This window comes from Hirundo rustica, chromosome 1 (genome assembly GCF_015227805.2).
Source record: "Hirundo rustica isolate bHirRus1 chromosome 1, bHirRus1.pri.v3, whole genome shotgun sequence".
Lineage (NCBI taxonomy): Eukaryota > Metazoa > Chordata > Aves > Passeriformes > Hirundinidae > Hirundo > Hirundo rustica.
The window spans coordinates 115,196,456-115,219,149 of record NC_053450.1 but is presented as its reverse complement, the minus strand read 5'-3'; the positions used below and the strand labels follow the sequence as shown (position 1 = coordinate 115,219,149).

General features: G+C 37.9%; 1 protein-coding gene across 8 annotated transcripts in view; it reads left to right on the top strand.

Annotated features, from left to right (window-relative positions):
- RBMS3 (RNA binding motif single stranded interacting protein 3) overlaps positions 1-22,465 on the top strand; it is a 706,233-nt gene extending 683,768 nt beyond the window's left edge. For 6 of the 8 annotated variants that reach the window (XM_040055262.2, XM_040055272.2, XM_040055279.2 and 3 more), the window contains 3 exons: positions 9,670-9,750; positions 12,280-12,407; positions 16,242-22,465. In XM_040055262.2, the coding sequence (XP_039911196.1) occupies positions 9,670-9,750; positions 12,280-12,407; positions 16,242-16,248 (216 nt within the window). In that variant the 3' untranslated portion in view covers positions 16,249-22,465. Of the gene's footprint in view, positions 1-9,669; positions 9,751-12,279; positions 12,412-16,241 lie in introns of those variants that run through there. The other 2 variants (XM_040055320.2, XM_040055300.2) reach the window with 1 other exon arrangement.
- The last annotated feature ends 229 nt before the right edge of the window (positions 22,466-22,694 follow it).

Genomic DNA, 22,694 nt, shown 5'->3' with positions numbered 1-22,694 from the left:
GAGTTGGCCAAGCAACATTCATGGTTTCCAGTTTGTGGAAAATCAATCTTACAAAATTTGGTTTCATTCTGATTCATCTTCTAAAAACGCAGAACAAACCAGAAAGATTCTCCCTTGAGCCAGAAATTCCAAACAAAATTTAATTTTCAGAAACAATGCCTCATGTTGTTCCCACTACAAAATCTAGTCTGCAAGATCTTGGCAACTGCCATCTGGCTTAAATGTCCATCTTGGTTTCTGTCAGTTTTCAGGCAGCAGCTGCAAAACACTCCCAGGATTTCATGTTCCAGAGCAACCTCACCATGTCCAATGCTTTGGGCAGGCTTCCAGACCTCCTGTTGGGTCAGCTTACAGGTCTGCTTACTGAGGGCCAGATTAATCTGGCAGCCAATAACCCAGGAATGTTACTTTGGTGAGGCAACTTGGTGGGATTGTCCTGGAAAAAAGAGCAGGGCACTGCCTTGAAGACTGAAGAGCGACTGCCAGTTTCCAGATGTGTAGGAAGAGGTAAAAACATCCCAGAGCTTCACATGAGGGCCTATATGAAGCAGGGGTCTTGGGGCTTGCAAACTCCATACTCAACCACACCATCTCTGTGTTGAGCTGCCTGGAAGACCTGAGTGCATGATTTGTGGGACATTTATCCACGCATGCCCAACAGCAGGCTGATTTTCCTTGTATCCTTAGGCATAAGGGTCCAGCATTTCCCAGGGGGAATGCGTTTCCCCCTGTCTAAGCCTGGACTGGCATGTTCACCATCAGTTCAGCAAGGCCAGCTTGCAAGGCATCCCCAACACCAATGTTTGCTTCCAGAGGGTGATGTCTCCAAGGTGTTTCAGGCTCACTGAACTGGCAACTTCTCCTCCATCTCTGGATGCAGGGTACTGGTGAACAGCAGTCTTTTTTATGAAGTATTGAAATGGTCCCTGCCCTCCCCTCCCTTCCCACAGTGGTATTTTTCATTATACTCAGCCAAATATTTTGGATTCTAGGGATTTTTAGAGGTAAAGGACTGAAGAATATCATGCTTTAGCTGCGCTTAACAACATCCAATGTGCACACTGGTGGTATAATTCTATTATTTTACTACCTTTCCTCTGTCTGAGATGACTGCTTTTTCATCCAGGAGGTGTTGAAATTCTTCCTGTTTCTAGTAAAACTGGAAATACTAATGTTCATGTGCCCTTTTGTCTGTTTTTACTGTTCTTTTTGGTTTGGTTTAGCTTCCAACTAATTGTCCTGGCATTCATCTGCTTCATTCTTGGACAGCTGGCCCATGAGCTGTCCACTTTTATCCCTGGTCTGAAAGAGCATTGGAAAGTGCATGTGATGATTGATGAGCAACTGTTATTTAACAAGTCTATCAGTTCTCCTTTTGTTTTAACAACTTCATCCATACAGTAGGGACCTTTGCACACAGCAGTCTGCTTCTCTTTAGACTCTTCAGATTCATGGAGATTTAATAGCATCTAGAAGACATGTTTACCTCTAGAAAACAATTATTTGTTCATATAAATTGATGTGTTATTAATAATAGCTGTGTGCTCATATGTTGAGAGATTCACCAACACATTTTAATTTTTTTACTTATTGAAGTTGAAGATATGAAAATGTGCAGGTCCATTTTTCCTTCATCTTATTAGCAGCTATTCATCAGGGACTAATTGGCAGAATTTCAGTTAAATGGAAATGTCTAAGAACTTCTAACTAAAGGGGTGCATAGGGATATTTTCATATCCCTATGAAAAAAGAAGCCACAGTTATAATTCTGCTGTATCACCCCTTCATTCTTCAGTATAGAGGATCTGAAAGAAGAATATAAATGTGACAGAATCTCAGTGATTACCAACCCTGGTTGACCAAGACTGATGCAGTACACTCTTATGTTATGATACAGTCACTATACCCTGATTTTATATAGGGTGCTGCAGACTGGACTGTAATAAATCAAGCACTAACCCATGCTCAGAAACTTGCCCCAGGGAGCTCACAATGTGCATCCATAGAACAGGTACATAGAGGGTATTAGGAAAAAAATAAAAATACGTCTCTTGTAGAGAAATATGTAAGAACTCAAGAACTAAGAAAATACAAAAAATTGCCAGAGTCTTGTTCTTCGTTTTAAGCACAGAAGTCTTCCTCTCTTGCTAATGTATCCATCAGACATATGGCATTCTTCAAATTATGCAAAAAAGCAGTCTTCACACATTGGGGCTGCTCATATATGTAGTCATACATGGGGGATCAGTTTTCATTTCCCTACAGTCTCCATGGGTCCCCACCTACAATGGCACAAGGAAGAGTGAAAATATTATGAGCCTGAATACACCCACAAGGATCTTGGGCACCCTCAGGTCATGTTCCTAAAGGAGGTTTCCAGTTAATGAAAGATGCAATCAGAACAGGAACTTCTGTTCACATTCTGATGTGTTTTCCTCCATTTTCGCCCTTTTCACGCATTGATGAGATAACTGGAAGTGGTTTGAGGCTTTTGCTGAGTTCATTTGTAGTGCCAGCCTTTAGGCTAAAAAGTGGTTAAAGTGAACGAGACAGGTTTTTTATTTATCTGTTTATATTGCTTGCATTTACTACAGTTTTTACAAAGTGTATGCTAGTGAGAGCGTGGTGCAGAGCTGCATGTGGGGTTCTGACTGATCTCATGTTTGTTTACTCTAAATAGTCTTTATCTGATCAGTCCTGATCGCTCTGCTTTAGTAGCAGGACTGAATTTCAGAAAGAAAAGACCTTTTAGCTATGGGGGGTTAGCTCATCCTCACTTTTTCTTCTATACCTTTGCATTACTCTGATTTCCAAAGAGAGGGATTTGTGAAGGATGTTTAGAACTCCTGAAGAGAAAAGGAGATTAGTTTGCAAATATAGTTCTTGAAGTTATTATTCTCTCTACCTTCATTTAACTTGCTCAGAGAATTAGGTAACATCTCATTAGGAAAGTTGAAAGGGAATTGATAGCCAGCATTCCTAAATACATTTGTATTACTGAGCAGCAGGGAAGGAATGTTAAATCCTGTAAAGATTTCTATTCTCTGCCTGAACAATGAGTGCAGTGGCCCAGTGATGGGATTCTGTTGAATGACAGAGCTGTTCTTGATAGGACTGTGGTAATTGTGTGGTGAAATGGAATTATATTTTAGGCCTGGCTGATAATTATTAGCAAAATTATTGTAATATATGCAAAAACTTTGTATCATTTATTCTCCTATTCTTTAATTGGGAGAAAGTGAAATTAATAACAGCCGTTGAATAAGTACAGGATTGAGCTGGAAAATGAGAATGCTTCTGGGTAGCAAAAGATATTTTAAGTTTAAAGTGAAAACTGTGGCAGCTGGATATTGTATTTCATTGAACTGCCACTGGCACTGATGAACTAGATGGTCCTTTTCTCTTCCTGAGTTCCCATGTCTCCATGCCAGAATATGGGATAAGAGGACACAGCAAGACAATGTTCTTTTCTATTGGAGAACAGCGTATTTTCAAATGAGAAGGTGGAACCAGAGAGAAAAAAAGCTGTGGTTTTATTCTATATTTCATTAAAGTTGTAACCACTTGACAATGGTCTAAGAGAGATGCAGTATTTGTTCTTTGCAGGGAAAGAATTTTGAAAGTGGAAGGGCAGGTTTCCTTCATGGGGTAAAAAAAAAGAAAAAAAAATATAAAAATAAATTCAGCCAGCAGACTCATTTTCATTTCCTTCCGTTTTCCAGCAATGCAAATGTTTTCACATAATTCTGTTGGTGATGCAGTGTCTAGACTTCGCAGATGATTTAAAAGATTAAAAAAAAAAAAAAGAAAGAAAAAAAAAAAAAAAAAGGCAGAAACAAACCCCAGCATTAATTCTGGGAATCCTGAAAAGCTAAGTCATTATCACTGTACTATAGCTCATGTGGTGATATGAAACCACAAATAGTCATTGAAGACCACATTCTGGAATCCTTGCTTATTTCAGATACATGATTTAGCATCTGCCCATGTTACACTTGCCATTTAATCTCCCTTTAGCAGGCTGTGGTGGTTGGTGTAAACGCTTGCCAGCATATTCTGGTACAAGGCTTCTGCATTTTGGCTCTCACCTTGACTGAAAAGGCTCCATGTCTTCTCCAGAACATTAAGGCTGATGATACAAGGAAAGAGATCTTTGATTCTTGCAATAGTAATGTAACACCAAAGCAAAGCACCGGAAAAGAACGTTTGCACATAGAATGTATAAAAGTCTTCTTTAACGTTTTTTTCCTCTCTCATTGCCATTTGTCCTTAATAAGTCTACTGAGTGTTGGAGGTTTCCAGATTTACTGCCACCTATCTGTTACTATCTCATTTTTTAAATTCTTTTTTCATTTTCTTTATACCAGGGAACTTATTCAACACTGATCAGACTGTTAACTGACTGCAATCTCACAGTACTCATAGTGACCAGAGAGTTAATGTATCTGCAGCAGCCTCTGTCTAATCACAGCTGTGTTATTTTATCGGCAGCTAGGCCTATAAATAGAACTGAACTTTAGGCTGGTTTCTTATACATTCTGTTAAGGATGGCCTTCAGAATTTAAACAGAGTGTGCAGCCAAATTCTTCCTGGTGATGTAAATGAAATGGTTTGGTCTTGCGAGAGACACTCTTTCAGGCAGTGTCTCAGCTGAAATTCAGTAACTAATGGCTAGTGTAAGGGGTGTTTGCTGTGTACCTCAGCTGTTAGGCAGATGCCTGACTCCGCATTAACCTGGGCCTGAGAAAAGCAGGCTAAGGGCTTACTGGGACAGATGAATAAATGGACATTACCTGTGCCATACTCTCAGTGTAAAAGCTCCTGCAAATTCCCTGGAGGTGGCTCAGCTCCACCTTTGATGGATAAACCATATTATCCTGCTGCAGCACACTCCCTCACTCTGCTGGGTACAGGCAGCTGCCTTCCTCCTTTTTTTTTTTTTTTATTTCCCTGTGCCTGTCACCTTGATGGGTTTGGTGTTTGCTGCAGGCTTAACACAATCCTTGCTGGAGCCAGGCTGGGACACCCTGCTGTTTGCAGATCTCAAAGAAGTGATGTTCCCCTCTGAATTAAATATGATCCTTCTTGAGGGATCTCATTTTGTCCCCTTAGCCCACCTCCTCATTTGTTACCTCCTTGCATTTAACTCTTTGTAGTCACAGAGGGCAGTATCTGAAAGGAGAACAGAGGTGTAAGCGTGCATTAACACTCTCATTTTCTAGCTATATATTTTTCCACACACTTAAGTAGTTTCAATATGGTAAAAAAAACCAAAAACCCCATCAGAAAAGGCATGAGTAGAATTGTTAATGTAGCATATAAACTAAATTGGTACCTGATAAGTGCACTCTGAATTTAGCAGTTGGGCATCATAAAGCATGAATTATATTAAAATACTGCACATCTTCAGTGCTGAGAACATTCATTCTCTGTGCTGTATGGATAAAACAATAGTTTACCAGCAAATTAAGGGCCTGTTGCCACCAGCAATGTAGTCATTTTCTTTAGTAGGAGTTACTGGTTTTTAAAGGGTCAGAATGCCAAGAACAGCTCCCTTATAACCTCCAGATCCATCATCTCTGCCTGTAGAGTCACTATTCATTTTACTGTCAGAAATGAGCAGCTTCTACTTTTAGGCCCACAAAGCCTGTACAGCTGTGGAAGAATGAACAGTGATTTCCTGTGCCTTGCACATACCTTATTGAATGGCCGATCACATCGCAGCTCAAAAATCTTTAATCCTGATGAAAACACATGACAAAGAAAGCATGCATTTGAGTTTTTCAGATTCTCTTATTTCAGTGCTCGTAATATTAATATTTAGTGGATTTAACTGGATGCTGCTGAGCTGAGCATGTGAGTCATGCTGTCTCTGTTTCACACACGTGCAAGAACTGTAGTGAGTGTGGTTCAAAGAGAGAAAATAAATGTTAGTGGTGGCCTTCTGACATAGATGCCCTCTTTGTTTGCCATCTGCCTGCTTCCAAGTTACATGAGGTTCCTGAGGCAGATGGGAAGCCGTGTGCAGAGTATGTACATTTACAGGAAATGTAATCCAAATCAAGCTGCATTACAACAGACTGCCTCAGCTCAAGGATGTCCTTAAACTAAAATTTTCATGCTGGGTGGTCTTAAACTGAGTAGACATAAAATACTTAACTTTTCTTTAAATCTCACAATAATTTCTAAAGTTCTTTTCTACCTCCTAGCGTGGACTATACTCACTTTAACAGATCCAGAGCGCATTTTTTAATAGAATAGCTAGGTAAAGTGTCTAGGGGACCCAGGGAGAGACAGAGATTCCAGTGGGCTCATTGTCTGCTGGGTAAGGAAGTTACTGAACAGCACTGTTCAGGAAGCTTTTTGCTAAACAACCAAACATGAATATTCATGACAAGAAATTCAACTCTTGCATTATCCAAACCCATTGATGTAAGTATCTACAATGACATTGTGCCTTAGCACTCTGTAATCTTTATTTATCCTTTGAGATCAGAGAATTAGGATTATGTAGTTCACAAAGGAAAGAAATACATGTAAACTTGCTTGAGCTAGTGTCAGTTATAATAAAAAGTAATCTGTCTCCTTTTTCATTACACTGTTAGTAAACAAACTAAGCTAAAGCAGCTTCCCAGCACTAGGCTGCCCATGGTAGAAACTGATCCAGCCGGGCAGACACTCCCGAATTCACGTGGTCTCAGCTGGGACTCCCTGTGCTACGTGCAAGGGGACTTCAGATACTGGACACCAATTAGGTTTCTCTGAGAACAAAGTTGTAGTTGTCCTTTATAGGGTGGCAAAGATCTTTTACAGAAGCCTCAGTGAGCCTTTCAGTGAGACCCTGGAGACAGAGAATCAGTTCCATCTCCCATAACATGTTTAATTGCCAACCCAGTAACTCTTGCCTGAAATGGTGAGGGTATCTTTACATTCGTAAAGAGGAGGACATTAAATATGTTTGGACATTCCAGTGAAGGGCACAATATGTGTATCTGTGATACAGACTGCTGCTGTGTGATCCAGGGCCATTTATTAAGCACCAGTATTCTGTAGCACGGAGCCTTGGCTAAGTTTTCCTAGGACCAAATTCTTTGTCGCAAGTACTATGACTTCATTTGTGCCATTGATGGAACTAGTTTGGCTAACAACTTTTTTCTTTTTAATTGTAGAACTCTAAAGGATTTATCAAAAAAATTGAACCACCATCAGTACAAACATTTAGACACACAGAATGTTATATGCAGGGGAGAAGTCACTCTCCTACAGTTCTCCAGGGAGTCTGGCATGTAACTGGATAGCTTTGGTCTCCACTGCTCTAAATCATTGCTGTTTGGCTGAATTCAGTTAAAACTTCTGCAAAATATAATTAAACCAGGAGGTGTAGGTATCTGAAAAGACCAGGGCAAGCGGGCTTTGGCCAGGGCCACCAGTGACACTCCTGTCAACAGTACAGTTTTCCCTAGAGATTGTCTGGCAGTGAAAGAAGCAACATGAAGGAGCTGGAAAGTAAGATCAGGATCTGCCTCAAGAGATAAAAAACAATGAAATAAGAAACTGCATAACTACTGAGAGCACTGCTTTTACAGTCAGAAAAAACATCAGTTATTTCCCACAGTTTCCATTGTTGTGCTACACTACACAGTGCCAATGGACTTTGCAAAAATTGAGTGATCTGAATTAAAAGGCAGCTGAATAACTTTAATATTCGTGTATTAAGTCACATGGGTTTGTGTGTAAGGTAGGGAATAGCAGAAAACGGCATCTTGTAAGAGTCTGAATGTTGACGTTCTGCCAGGTTTAAGGAAGAAAACAGAAAGTTCAAGCTGGATGATATCATTTTACTATTTAAATTAACACTTTCAAAAAAACTCCATATATATTTGTGCATGTGAAGCTAGACCGCATGGATGTTTAGAACCCTTGCAGGTCTTTGCAGAACTCTAAGAATACATGCTTCAGGTTAATGTTAACTATTGACACATTTAGAGCAATGCTACACAGCAGATGTCTTCCCAACATGTGAGGGCACCATTGCAAGGCAGAGTGAATGGAGTGGAAGCAGCTCTGCAACACCCCGCTGTAGCATTCTCATTAGCTCCTAATCTGTGAGGAAGGAGAACAGCCCCACTGTACTGAGTACAGTAGGGAGAGTGGGCCTAATGCTCGTGGTGGGTTAGCCTAACAAACACTATTGAATTCAATTTTCTTCCTGAAGAACAAGGAAAAAGAGCTGCAGAAAAACATGGCCTGATATAGGCACAGACACTGAGAGCACTCCTCTCTCTTTGCTCTACTTAAGGAAAACACTGTGAATTTGGGGAAAAATACTGTGATGGTTCTCAACACCACATGCTGCTCACATTGCAAGTGTACATTCTACGTCACATACGATCCTCACTTATTTTTTTTTAATAGAAAACAGTTTCACTTAAATACTCCTTATTTTCTTCTTCTTGAAAGAATACTTCAGAATTTAGCTGTGAGATTCTTACATATGCTGTTGTCATTCCCTTAGGCGTTTCTTCAGCATTGCTGCAATCTGCACCCCACTTTGCAATTTCATAATGCATGTTTGTGACAGGCATATCAAACCATCCAGTTAGTTTAGAATTGAGGTGGGAGAGTGCTTTAAATGTAAATTTTACTATAAACAGCGAAATAAAATCTTGCAAGCACTTCCTAGTTCTGCCAGGAAGCAAAGCTATATTTAACGCATTTTAAAATTCATCAAATACATTGTGGGCTGATTCAGATCTTTGGTGTGTCTTTGAAGTTAACATGTTGTGAAAGTGTCATACAGTCTGTTGGGGGATTGGGCACATTCTGAGATTCTTGTCAGTGAAGACATGTAGTTACTACTGGATTGTAGAAAGAAAAGTATATACAGATCTAGGGACTTAATATCAATACTTTATTTGAAAATTTCAACAATGACTGTGGCATTCAGTTCAAGATTGTTTTGTAGTATTTGGGAGAGACAGTGTTTCAGAGAAGCTAATACAAATTGTTGCTATAATAATTTGCATGTTTCAAAATGCATAGGAAGATCCCTGGATAGTTAGAATAAGCCATAAGAATTTAGCTAAGGTACCTGTGTACAAAAGGAGAAACTCCAGATGAATCTCACTCTTGCTTTATTTCACCTGTCTCAGATTGCACCTATCTGCAGCTTTGTATTCCTGTTGATAGGGTTAAATATAGACTGGAATTAACGTCTCAAATTTCATGCTTCATATTTTGTAGGTGTCATTACATAAGGTCAATAAGACTCCAAAGGTTGTTTGGTTGTTTATACTGCTTTGTATCTGTAACCACTTTTATTTATATATGTGTATATATATATTTATGCTGCTATCATGTCTCCACTGAGTTTTTGGTAAGCACAAATAGGAGTCTCTCAACTTTAGAGAGCAATCTGCTTCTGTCATGAGTGAGATGTTTGCTATTGTCTATATTCTGATATGACCTGAGTTTGAAGTTCAAGATTACGATTTTTTTATAGCTGGGTAAGTTGTACCATTACCTAAAGTCCTTACTTAAAAGAAATAATATGCTATACTCTAACTGAAAACTCTGAATGGGAAAATTAAATAGTATAATTTTTCTAACATGGTTTTATGCATCTTAATTGTGTTTTTCTACTGTTCATTTGCTTTTGATTTGTTCTAGTACATGACTGCTGCTGCACCTATGCAAGGGACCTACATTCCCCAGTACACTCCTGTGCCTCCAACAGCTGTCCCTATTGAAGTAAGTTTATTCCATCCATGAAAGTAGAGTGAAGGGGGAGCAGAACTCTTTATTTATCATGCCTTCTTGCACCTGTTGTTTGAAAGAGGCCAAAAGGTTCTTTATGGAGTGGTGGCTGGAAGCTTCCAGCTTTTTAAATGAGGACTGCACATTTCTTTCTCCTTTTGTTTTCTTTCTTTCCTTTTCCTTCTTTTTTCTAACCCCTCTTTTTTTTTGTTCTCTTAATTATTTGCAAGGGCTCTTGTTTTGCATTTGTTTTGCTGTACAGCAGGACATGGAATAAAAACATCAGTGATTGTGACTATTTTTTCCCCCATGTACTTGGGAGGGAGATGGGAAGAGGCAGGAAAACAAACCCAGCAGGCAGACCACGAAACCAAAAGAGATTTCAAGAAGAGAAGATTGCAAGAGGGTTTGATGCGGTCCTTAGCAAGCATAGGTAATTGCTGAAACATTTAGCCACCAGAAAAAGTGATTGAGCAATGGAAACCTTCCTCTTGTATATACAGACGTGGAGGATGCTGCACTGACTGAGTGCTTTTCATCCTTGAGGAAGGATTCGCTCCCTCCCTCCTTGGGGCTGAGTCATGCTGATGACAGTCTAATGAGTAAGTATTTACTCAACCCTGTAGACCACAAGCTGCTGAGAGAGCGTCAGCTTGGCCTCCACTTCTGTGAAGCTTCATAAGGGCAGCTAAGCACAGCGAGAGGAGGGAGCCTTGGCATCCTCTTCCCTGTGTGTTTCTCTTTGGCACTACCCTCTTTTATTAACAACTTCTGCCCTACTCTGGGGTAAGGCAAGGAGTGCCAGGGTCTCTGTACTTCTGTCTTCATCTGTGTGGACTTTGGATTTTGTGCTATTACTGCTCTGTGCTTTGAGGATGTGAGTTAGTGGTACTGCTGGCATGGCTTCACCAGCAGTCAAGTGGGCTTATCCTGTTTTCTCCTAGTTCTTTGCAATTAATCCCAGATAAGGTCCCACAGGAAGGGCTACTACTGTTCTGTCATACTGAGCTGGTTGGGTTTCCATCTTTTTTGCCTCAGTATAATTTTGCCCTAATCCTCATTTGTCTGCAAATGCACTGAGTGCCTCTTTCCAATTGCCATTCTTAAGTCTAAATCAGGCAGATTCAAGTTTTAATTCAAAGAAGATGGTGGGATAGAGAGTTGGTGCATACCACGAGATTGGCTGCACACCATGCTGACCTGTCCAAATGAGAATTAAGGTTAATTTTAATTACTTGTCGAGCCCCCCTCTTCATCACTCTCTAGTATATTCATGCCTTCTAAAGTAACTGGCTGTCATAATTATCTACTATAATAATCAAAATATTAACTGAATGTATAGCCTGTTTTGCTCTTATCCAGTGATGATGATGATTGTTAATATTTATCTGTATTCATGTAGCATCATGAACCAGGACCCTACCAGGCTGGATGCTCCACAAGCAGAGACCAAAAAATACAGTCTCTGCCCCAGAGAGTTTACAATCTCAAGATGAGATGGACAAAAGGAGAAGGATAAAGACAAGGAAGTAGACAGAAAAAGATAATACTGGCAATCTGCTAAGCAATAGATACAAAGAGTTTCTAAAAAATGAAAGTGATATTTTAATAGATGCTTTAAAAAGAACTACCTGTTGTTTACACGGGACTCAAATTAAAACAAAGCTAGTGCTTTGTGCTCCCTCTTCTGGCTCTGTTGTGTGCAGTAGAGTAATAAAGCATGTTCCCTGAAGAGACTTGCTATTTACTTGACCAACACACCAAGCATAAGACTAGAGGAAAGAAAACATATCTTGCTTTGAAAGTGTACAAAAAACTTAAACCAAGTATTATTCAGACTGTCTAAATAGGATAAGAAATTGTGCATAATGTTACATTCATGGATACAATCTTTTATGTGTTTACTTGTCTACTTTTTTGCAAACATATAAATAAATTTCATTGGAGCTTTGATTTAACAGATAAAGTTTTTAGTGGAAAGCAAAGTTATTTTTGAAGGGAACATGCATAGAAACAGTGTGTAGAAGAGGGCAGCATTCTTCTAAGGTGGCTAAAATTCTGCTGGATGTGTAGTAAAGTGGAGAGCGGTGGGCCTGCAATCTGCCTTTATTGCATTTTAAATGAAACAAAGTAAATGTGGACTCACAGTGAAGTTGGGGTAGGTAAGCAAAAATTAGAAGAAGCATATATGCATTGTGAAAAAGCCAAGAAGTAAAACCCAAAATGCACCAAAATCAGATTTGCCTCTAGCTTTGAATGGGCAGGGAACAGCCCTCAAAGGGGTAGGTATTTTTGACTGCAACCTGTGAGAGCAAAGTACTACTGGTAGGGTGAGAAAGCTTCTTATTGCTGAATTAGCTTTCTAAAACTGATGGAGTTTGTTGTGTTAGCATGTGGTTTTGCTACTTCAAACTCTCTCGGTCTCTAGAGAAATTAATGGTGCGCTGGTGCTGAACTCTTTTACGTAATTCACTGCCGTGAGCAAAATTAGTAAGTTTTTCATGTTCTCATTTGATTCTTTAGGGTGTTGTTGCTGATACTTCTCCACAGACAGTAGCATCTTCATCACAGGAAGCCAGTGGTCAACAGCAACAGATGACAGTGGAAACATCCAGTGAACATGCGCCTGCATATTCTTACCAACAGTCTAAGTAAGTAGGCAGAGGCTTTGGAGTCAGAAGGGTTGGCTTCTTGATTATAGCAGGCCAAATTTACTCCCTCTTTCAGAAATATAAATTCTGAATAGCTTTGTTAAGTTCAGATGAATTCTGGATATATAGCAGTGTAATTAGCAAAAGGTTTTGGCTAATGGCCTCAATTTGGCAAAATGTCCTTGAGCTCCTGCCCACAATGATAGGCTCTCTAACTGTCTGCTGCTTTTCTGGACTCAGAAGGATCTCAACAACTGTGTTAACAATCATCATGCTGGGCTAAAGCAGCATCTGGCATCAGAGGTTAAAAAGGGCTCAAATTTTTCAGTGGTGAAAATATTGGCACAGTGCACATTGGCACATGTAAAGGTTTCTTTCTGAAAGTGTAGTTAATGAAGGAGTATAAATTACCCCAAGTTGGTTTTTGTGACTGTGCAAAACTGCCATGCAGACATGGAGTAGGCTGGACCTAGAAATGGAAGAAGAAGGGATAAGAAAGGTGGGAAGAAGCACTGTTCTGTCTCCGTTCTTCAGCTCCCTTTGTTTACTTCCCACAGAATACCTTGGAAAGTTCAAAATTTATAAACTGACAGTTGTGTTTAGAACTCCTAAGGCGTCCCGTCAAGTTCAGAATAATCTCTTCAAATACAACTTTGCTACAATAGAAATCTACAAAGGGAAGGTTACATAGTGACAGGATATTCACTGGGACTGATAAATGTTGGGCAGATTCTGGGAAGGAGCACAAATCCAGTCTTTCATTAACCCATGTATATTGAACACTAGCATCACACTGAAAGTAGAATTAGACATGTATAATCTTAGGGAAGAAAGCAGAGAAATAGCCAGACAAGAAATGCATTAGATATGTCAGTCAATGCATCATGACTCTGTAGTTACAGAGGCATCAGATATGAGCTGATATAGGAAAGATTAGAATTATACCAATTTGTCAATTGCTTTACTTCATTTTTGACCTCTGGAAATGGAAGGTGCATTTGTTTGTCTACCATATGGGTATCAAATGGTTTCAGATTTATGTGGTTTTGACCACCATAAAACAGAAGACTATTTTTTTTGTCATGCCTATATCTGTGTGTGTGTACATTTTGCAAAAACAATCAATCACAAGCTACCCAACTGGAGCCACAGACTATATATGCTTATCCTTTCTAGCTGCCAGTCTCTCTAGCACCTGTAAATAAATTATTTCAAAATACTTATGGAATATAAAAGGCAAAGAGAGAAATATGTGTCTGTACCATCCTGTTGGCTGGTTTTAATGAGTGTGTTCTGTAGCATTCGGATCTGATGGTCTCTGTGTCTCAGTTCCCTTTCTCTTATATTTCAAAGAAAAAGAACTTAAGTTTAGAAGACCTCATAAGGAAGCTGTGAGCTGCAGATTCTGGCATTTTTCAAGCATAGGAGAAAACTACATTGCAATTCTTTATTGAAATGGGTGCTGTGTTTCTTGCTCATGTGGTGAATTCCTTGAAAATGAGATCCCTCATCTTTCCTTGTCAGCTACAGCCTTTTTGCAGTGATGGATATACTTGTAATGGCACTGGCATTTATATTCAGAGGACTTTCTTTCTTTTTTAATCAGATAGGCAGATCCACTACAGATTTTTTTTATTATGCTTATTTCAGTATTCTTTTTTTTTTAATCTATTTATATCTGCCAGTTGCGGGCAGAAATGCAGTGTGGGAAGCTATAGAGACAAGCCAAAATATACACAATCTCTGACTTTAAAAAATAACTTCTTACAAAATGTTCCAGTAAGCATTAATACAAAACCAAGTGAATTTGTTTTATAATTAAAATATTATTTTATTACTCTGCTTTTCAAAGGGCACATTTATTGATAATAAACATCATGCCAGATATAAAATGGCAATTGTCAACCTGGGATATGAGAAATTAACGTGAATTATTTAACATGACTGGTCAATGATTTTGTCAGATATAGGTAAAGGAACAGGCAGACTATATAAAATTATTTCATGGAAGATGATCAGTCAGGAGAAAAGTTGTAACAGTATATTTCCTTATATTTATTTTCTTTGCAACAATCACAAAATTGCAGGCAACGAAGGAGAGACAATGTACTAAGAATGAACTGGGTGGTATAAGGACTCTGTACTCTCTTTGTAAGTAAAAATAAACCACAAAACTTGGAATTTAAGTTCACTTTCTAATCAACATACGTGTTCTTTTATTTAATATGCTGAATGCAGTACTTGACTATCCCACCCACAGAGTTCAGAAATGGTAACTTCATGGCAAAAACCTGGCTATATATTGTGTAGATAAAAACAGTCCTTGATTCTGAGCAGAGGAATCTACCTTATGAGGAGATCACCTTAATTGTTATCTTAGACCCTACTCCCCTTTTTCCTTATAAACATTTAATTTTGCACATAAAAGCATGAGGATTATGAAGCAGAGATCAATGGATATCCTTGCTCCCAAAAAGTATACTCTCTTACCTCCAAGCAAAACTCTGCTGGACAACATACTCTGATTTTAAGGGTGGAAAGAGTTATGTTTTTCTGGAGCCTTTTGTAGGCAAACTCAATGCCAGGTTAGATTAAAGGGTATGTGCTGTGACCTGTTGGTGGTGTTGGACTTCCACATATATGGCAGCCCCTTGACCAACGGGGACAGTAAAAATCTCAGGAGGTGAGCTTCCACCTTGAGTAGATCTACCAGAAATTATGCATAGAAAATCTGAAGAAAATAGTTAATTGTTGCATTCCATATAAATCTATTCTTAACATTCAGAATATGAAAATATTAATTTTCAGATGTCATGCAATGAAAAAAACCTTTGGCGAATTTAATATTTAAAATTGTAGTTCTCTGCTTACACTCCCTGACAAGAATTTCTGTGGCAAATGTTAGGTCATTGACGTTCTTCACAATTTAATTCCTAATTTTTTATTTTTTTTTTTAACTAAGCAAAGCAAATGCATTAATGTTTGCAAAAGGAAAGGTGCTGGATTTTCTTGTGTTGAACTTTGGTCAGGAAAGGATTTTTTTCGTGTAACTTTAAAGATTGTGGGGAAAGCAACAGCTGACCCTCACAGATAGCCCCAGACACTGAATGGAATTTTTATGTAGGTTTTCTGTCTCTCTTAAAGATCTCATACAGTCTTGTTAAAATAAGCTGGATGTGACATGTCTTTAAGTGACACGAAACAGCAAAATGAGAGGTATCTTCTGTAGGGAAAAGGTTGATAATTTTGCATATTCTCTGAGCTAAATTTAGAAAGATATGACACCATATGGCAAAAAAAAAAAAAAATCTAATTAATATTGCCTTTAAGGTTTCTGCTGAGTTAGCCTTAACTGGCTCATTAAGCAGACTGCTTCACAGTCTAATTGTTCTTGCCATCAGAAAACGTATTTTTTCTAGCAAATTGGTTGTATCCTTTCACTGTAATTTTATTTTTAATTTTATTATTAATATCCAAAATAAATAGTGGCACTTATTTTTATGAAAATATTCACCCTCTTATTGAATTACCTGTGAGAGATTTACACAGTGTTAAGCCATTTATTCATCTCATTTCAGTGTAGTTAGACTGCCTATTAATGCCTAGCATTCAAAGAGTAAATTCATCTGCTTAGGATGTGTTAACGTCCCCAAAGTAGGAGTTCCCTGTTTTTGCCTGACTATTTTCAGCTTGGTGGTGGTATCATATTTAAACAGCTGCAAAGTTAGTTTAGCTTGGATAACTTTTAAAGGGAATTGGGTGGAAAAAAAGGAGAGGAGGCTATTTCAAAGTTGTTTTGACTTAATGACCACTTTAATTCAATTGTTTTTACAGACAATAAACAGGACTGAAGAATGTCGGTCTGAAATCTTTGCCTTGAACGGAGAAACTTCACTGAACAAGAAGTTGGCTTCCAGTTTGCACAGGCGTCAAATGAATGCTTTTTTTTTTCTACCTTTCCCAACGAAAACAAAACAGTGTTTTTATGTGCTGTGCAAATGGTTCCGTCATGTAGTCTGACAATTTTATTTTTGCTATTTTCTTTTTTTCAACTAGAGGAAAAACCCAGAGGAAAAATGCTGGGTTGACATTTCATCTGGATGAACATTTGAATTCAGAATTTACCTGGAGGTGTAGCTAGATTTTTTTTTTTTTTAACAGAAAAACTGATGTCAAGAGGGAGCAAGTTGCGATGAAAACCAATTGTCTTCCTCAAAAATTAAGCTACTCTTTTTCTCTCATTTTCTTTTTCTTCTTGTTTTAAATCTAGAGTATTTTTTTGGTTTTTTTTGTTTTTTGGTTTTTTTTAAAGAAATGTTTAGGTAAGGTTTATCTTGAATCTTAATTGCCTTAATTTTAAGGACGTCAAAGGCTCTCAAGGCAAGCTGTCAACGTCTTGTTAGAAAACCCGAGAATGAATTGAAACTGCTCACACCGGTGCTGGTGCAGAAGTTTAATAGACTGAGTTTTTGGGGTGAACAAAAAATAAACTGTACAGTTTAAAAGAAAATGATTTTCTTCTTTTGAAGAAAAGTTGATGATAAAGGAACTGTGGCAACTGAAAGGATTGGAAAAATGCTGGGACTTTTATGAACTTTGTCTTAAGTGTTGACAGAAAAAAAAATCTAGAAGGCTAAAGCATTTTACAGTAAAGTTATTGAATTGAGAAAAAAACTTGCTGCATTATAGAAAATGCAGGGTTTTTTTCTTGCAGAATGCAGATTTTTTTTATTTACAAAGCGTGATCGCTAGCAAAAGCATTAGTGCTTTTTATCTGCAGTCTTTTTTATGAGCTTTAAGAAGTTTTTAGTCTGCTTTGCTTGTCACATTGCAAAAACCTAGCTTAAGAGCATTAAAAAGAAACTTAAGTAGATAGGAGCTTATGGTCAAAAAAGTGCAAAAAAAGCAATAGATAGAAGAAATTGTTGACAATTTCTGTAGTCTTTCCTAGTTGTGAACAAATGCAGCCTATGGATGGCCTATTTTATACCAAAGATGAAGTGACACCCTAACGCAGTCCAGAAGATAGAGGGTTTTTTTTCTTTTTTTTTTTAATCTTTATTTGACCTACATGGCCGGACCAGTTCTTACTTTCTTGTTTGTTTAAACTATCTTCCACTGGTGTTTTACATACTGCATATGTTTATAGTGGAAATTTCAGAATAGTTGGCGTCAGAAGCTGTCCGGGTTTTTGATGGTGTGCTTTGGAGAGCACTCCAAAGCAAGGGGGATTGGGTTACCAACTAATCTGTCCAGGCAGGCTTTAATTTTGGTGAGTTTTTCTCTTTAATTACCTGATCTTTGGTATTTCTACTGAAACAACAGTCTTCCTTCTGAATTCCTACGTACCAATTCATTTCTTCACCTCAGTCTTTGTCATCGTCCAGCATGCATAGCCACCTTAATTCTGCATTTATTTCTCAGTGTTGCATTTGAGTTGCCAGGTAGATATAAGAGAAAGCAAACTTGATCCTCATTCTCATTTTAGCTTTTCCATACAAGCAGAAATTTTGAAAGTCATGTCGTATTGTCATGCAGGCAGGAAGTTAAAAATTATTCTTCTCTGCTATGATTTCTGTTGTCTTAATATGTTGGCTGACAATCACTGATTAGTATAATTAGGGAAAAAAAAAAAAAAAAGAAAAGAAGAAAAGGCACTAAATTTAACCCACCAAAACCTGTTTTAGGAATGACAGTTATTTTCCCTACAGAAATCTTGATTATGGCCCTTACTTATTACAAACAGACAAATGAAAAAGGTGAGAAGGAAGTCAAAAGATGATTTTTTTCCTTAAGGAGGCAGAAGTGAAGCAGCATTTCCGTATATACATACATACACACATATCTATGTGTAAAAATTAAACCAAACTTTTTTAAACTTTCCTCCATCCAGAAGAGAGGGGAAGGCTCATCACATTTATTGTGGTGGATTAGAGACAGGGTATCCATTAAAAATAAGGAAAATAAAAGCATATATATTGGATCCATCTGATTCATCTGCCCTATCTTAAAAAGAGGTCTGTGTTTCCCTAACCTGACTTTTTTGGGGAAAAGGACACAATTATTTTTTTAAATTGATAAAACAAGATCATATTTTTTAACATAGTGGGAGGGGGGAGGGGGTTTCCCAAGTAAATGCTGCTAGGTATGCAACATAGAAAAGAGAGAAATGGGAGTTCACATGGTTCTTCAACATAGGAAGAGGGCCTGATTTTCAGAAGTGATAAAACTTCTGCTTTCTCCAGAGTAGTTGTTGATATTCAACACTTCTGAAAACCAGATGATGCCAAAGTAAAAGAACAACATCATCCTCTACATGTTTTCAATTCAGAAAAGAAACCCAAACCTCTCTTTCTATTTCATGTGCTGTCTCATTACTTGTTGCATTTTGAGAGGGACACTTGAATTTTGTCCTTGGATAAAGATTCCCTCTTTCTTTAGAGGGCATATGAGGGAAAAAAATCTATCTAGCCTTATTTTCTTCCTTTCTACACATACTCTCCTTCTGTGTCTCTCTGAATTATTTGGAGATATGGAGATAAACCCAGGCACAAGTCAGTTAAATATGAAATAAAGACATTTGTTTCTGTGTTAGTTCTAATGTGACACACAAAAAGTCTCATTTACTATCAACAATGAGGCTACAAGGTAGCTACCATGTGGCTGATGAATATGCTGAGGTACCTTCTTGTTTCTATTCAGAACTCTGCTGCTTTATTTATACATTCAGAAACATTTCTCTTATTTTTTTTCAGCAAGGTTAAACAATCTCAGTGTTTTTTATTAAGCCAGGCAGGCAACATGATATCACAGTGCCTGTCACTTTAAAGTGTTTCAAGTGCATTCTGTATTAGAATTGTTCTCTTTCTTTTCCATGCTATAATGTTCAATAATGTTTGAAATCAAAATAAACAAAGCAAAGAAGTAGAGGAAGAAGAAGAGGAAAGAAAATGGACCCCCTAAATACAATTCATCATCTTACTGATCCCAAAAAACCAGTGAACTGGTACTTGAAATCTGTGAATTGTAAACACTGTGAGCCTTGAGTATAAACAGTCATAGATCATAAGGTAAGAAAAAAGCTTATTTGGAGCTTACAAAATGCTCAGAAAATGGTAACTCATTTCTAAAAGTTAAAAATGAGATAAAAGTGAACAGCAAAATAGCAACACGCTACATGGGTGTTGTCACTTGGTGGCCTCTGAAATCTTTAACTGGTTTTCTTTATGTTTGTTTTGGCTAATATGTTGTTTTTTGTTTTTGTTTTTGTTTTTGTTTTTAAGGTCTATTATTATGCTCTGTCTAGTTTCTGGTTTCCGTTTTTTGGGGGATTTTTTTTTTTTTTTTTTTTTTAAGACCTGAATTTTTAAAGTTGATATCTTTGTCTGTCTTGCCAATTTAGCTTTAAATATCAAGAGAGTTCCTGAAAGATTGCAGAAACAACTCTAGATGTCTAAGGCAATTGTGCCTGGCCCAGAGGTCTAGAAGTAACATCAAATCCATAAACTGAACTGCGTATGTACTTTCCATCACACCTGAATTTTGTAAATATTCAAATATGGATGTTCAGGTTTGGTTTTGGTTTTTTTGGTGTTTTGTTTTGTTTTGTTTTGTTTTTTACTTAAAAGATAAATACAAGAGGGGTGTCAGAAAACTATGAATTATGGCTAGAAAAATTCTGAATACTTGGCCTTGTCACTTAACATTGAGGGGAAAAAAAAAAAAAAAAAAAAGATATAGTGGAACTGAAGAGAGTATTATATTTGCAGGTGCTGACCCAAGTGTAGATCAGGGCACTGAAAAAATCTCACTGTTCCCACTGAGATTGCAGAGGGACTCTTCTTCCTATCTGGCTCTACTGCTGGTTTTGTAAGCACTTTTCACCTGTGACAGTCAGGCCTCAAATTGTGAATGTCCTCCTATTGCCTTCCAGTGAAAAAGACTCTTAAAACGTCCTTAGCCTGTGCTTACTTGTATAGTTCTGTTTACCAAGAGACTGCCTTGGTTGTGTTGGTCAAGAAATTCACCACAATGCAGAATGAGGCATATCTGAGAGCAGTTGCATCACATTGTATCATCTTCTGCTATGGATGCATGCCCAAACGTGGAAGATAAAGGCTGGTCATTAGAGAAGTGAGGGCTTAAACTTTCAATGGGCAATTGGGCTGTAGCATTCAAATGGATTTTTACTCAAGTAAAAATCAAACTAAGGGTATTATTTATGTATGTACGTGTACCAAAACTCAGCAAATTTGGGGAAGCCTGCATTGTAATAAAGTTTATTTTTAATATGTCATAGTATTTGGATCTATATTATGTTGTTTATGGTACTAAAGATTGAGACTGATCCTAAGTGTTAAAAAAATTGCCATGCTTCATGGTTTTAAGCTTGATGGTGCTCCTCATGCCACCTCATTTTAATGCTGAGGTTGACATGAGCAAAACAGGTTTAAGCAGACTCACTTAACTCCACCTATAGCAAGAGTCATGCTAAAGAGTGATAATGTGCTTAAAGTAATGAATCGATCCATTTTTAGTGATGAGACCAAATGTGGTGGTTGAAGATAGTAATGTTTGATACACGCATGGTCAACATTTCCTTTCAAAACTTTATTTAACATGAAATTGGTCTGGATATAAAAGAAGTGCCCTAGGGTAAGGGATTTTCCTGGTCTTGCTCTGTAGCCCACGAGAACCGAGAAAACAGCCACGGTGTGATGGAAATGAAAAAAAGAAAACAACAAAACTGCTGACATTTGGTGCATTATTCTCTTCTGTTTAATGACAATTGACTCTAGTAATGAGGATTCCTTTCATTTCTAATACGCATACACACAGTCATGCACGCACACTTTCTCAGAAGGAGGGCTGAGTGAGCAGCAGACTTCTCCTCCCCTTCAGTGAAACAGATTCCTAGAATCTCAGCAAACAGCAAAGATGCAGTGTAAGGAGAGTTATTTTCCTCTCAAAAAGAGCACCAACTTTTTCTATAATGCTCCTGTCACCCAAATAGGCTAGAGCTCTGTGTGTACCCCAGAGATTTATTCACCTTTGTGCCTCAAAGCAGGCAGAAGAGACCCTTTCTTCTCCCCTTTATTAACATGCTCTTTGTTAAAATTGAACAGAAAATTATGAGAGTAAAGCTGTAAAAGAAATTAATCCCAGCGCTGGCTCAGATTTCCATGATAAGAAAAAAATTCTTGTGTTTATTGAAGTGGTTCAGTTCAACTGTTAATTCCCCAACAGGGACAGCTGAGTTCTTTCACCTTAATAAATACGTGTAATGAAGTGGAAAATGTCAGTCCTTGACAGGTTCACAAATCCATTTTTCCTTGTAGGTCCAAAGCCTGCAAGGTTTAAGCACCTTCCAAGATCTGGATCTGTTGTCCTTAAAAGAGTATCTCCCCAATGTTTATTTTCTGCCTTTAAGTGTCTTTCTCTTGGATAATAATTTTATGAATTTGGTGAAATTTCAAGTCAGTTATATTTTTTAAAGCCCAAAAATACAGCCTAAAGAAGAGAACATGATGTTTATGTAATTGAAGTATTAAATATGATGTATTCCAGAGTAGAAGAAAATTCTACTATCTTTTTGAGGCAAAACAATTTTATGTAAAACCAGGAAGTGTACAGAATTCATTTAGGAATTTTATTTGTTTTCCTTTTTAAAGGAGAATGAATAGATTCTATCTGTAAGAAAAATCAAAGCAGCTTTGAAAGCAGATGAACTTCCTATCAAGAAAATATGGATCAGAAAAATGGTTCAGAGGTTCTTTATAGCCCTTACAGACTTCACTGCAGCCAAAATGTAGAATACAGAACCTCTGTGATACATTAAATTATGATTCCTATTTATATGGGCATCTGTGTGCTGATGTCTCAGAATGTCTCTGAAAGATCTGTACTGCTATGATTTTTTTTTATGTTTTCCATTTGTAACACAGTCCTAAATAGCTGCCATTTTCCCACTCCTGGGGCTTTCTGTAGATCAGTGGATGTTAGGTTTAAACTTCTGTTTTCTTTGATGAAGCTTTCAATAAAAAAATAAAAAAAGAAAAGAGCTGGGTGACTCTGTGTTCTTGTGGCACCTTTCTGGAGAGGCTTCCCAAGGCTGTGACTCTTGTGCTGAGCACAGAGGGAGCAGAAAGGCTTTGCAGCAAAGTCTGCCTCCTCCACCTCTTCCCCAAGTGGAAGGGAGGAATCAGAGAGACAGGACAGCTCTGCTGCTCTGCCAGCAGCACAGCCACCCACATGCTAGGAGGTGAAATACAGGAGGAAGCGTTTCTC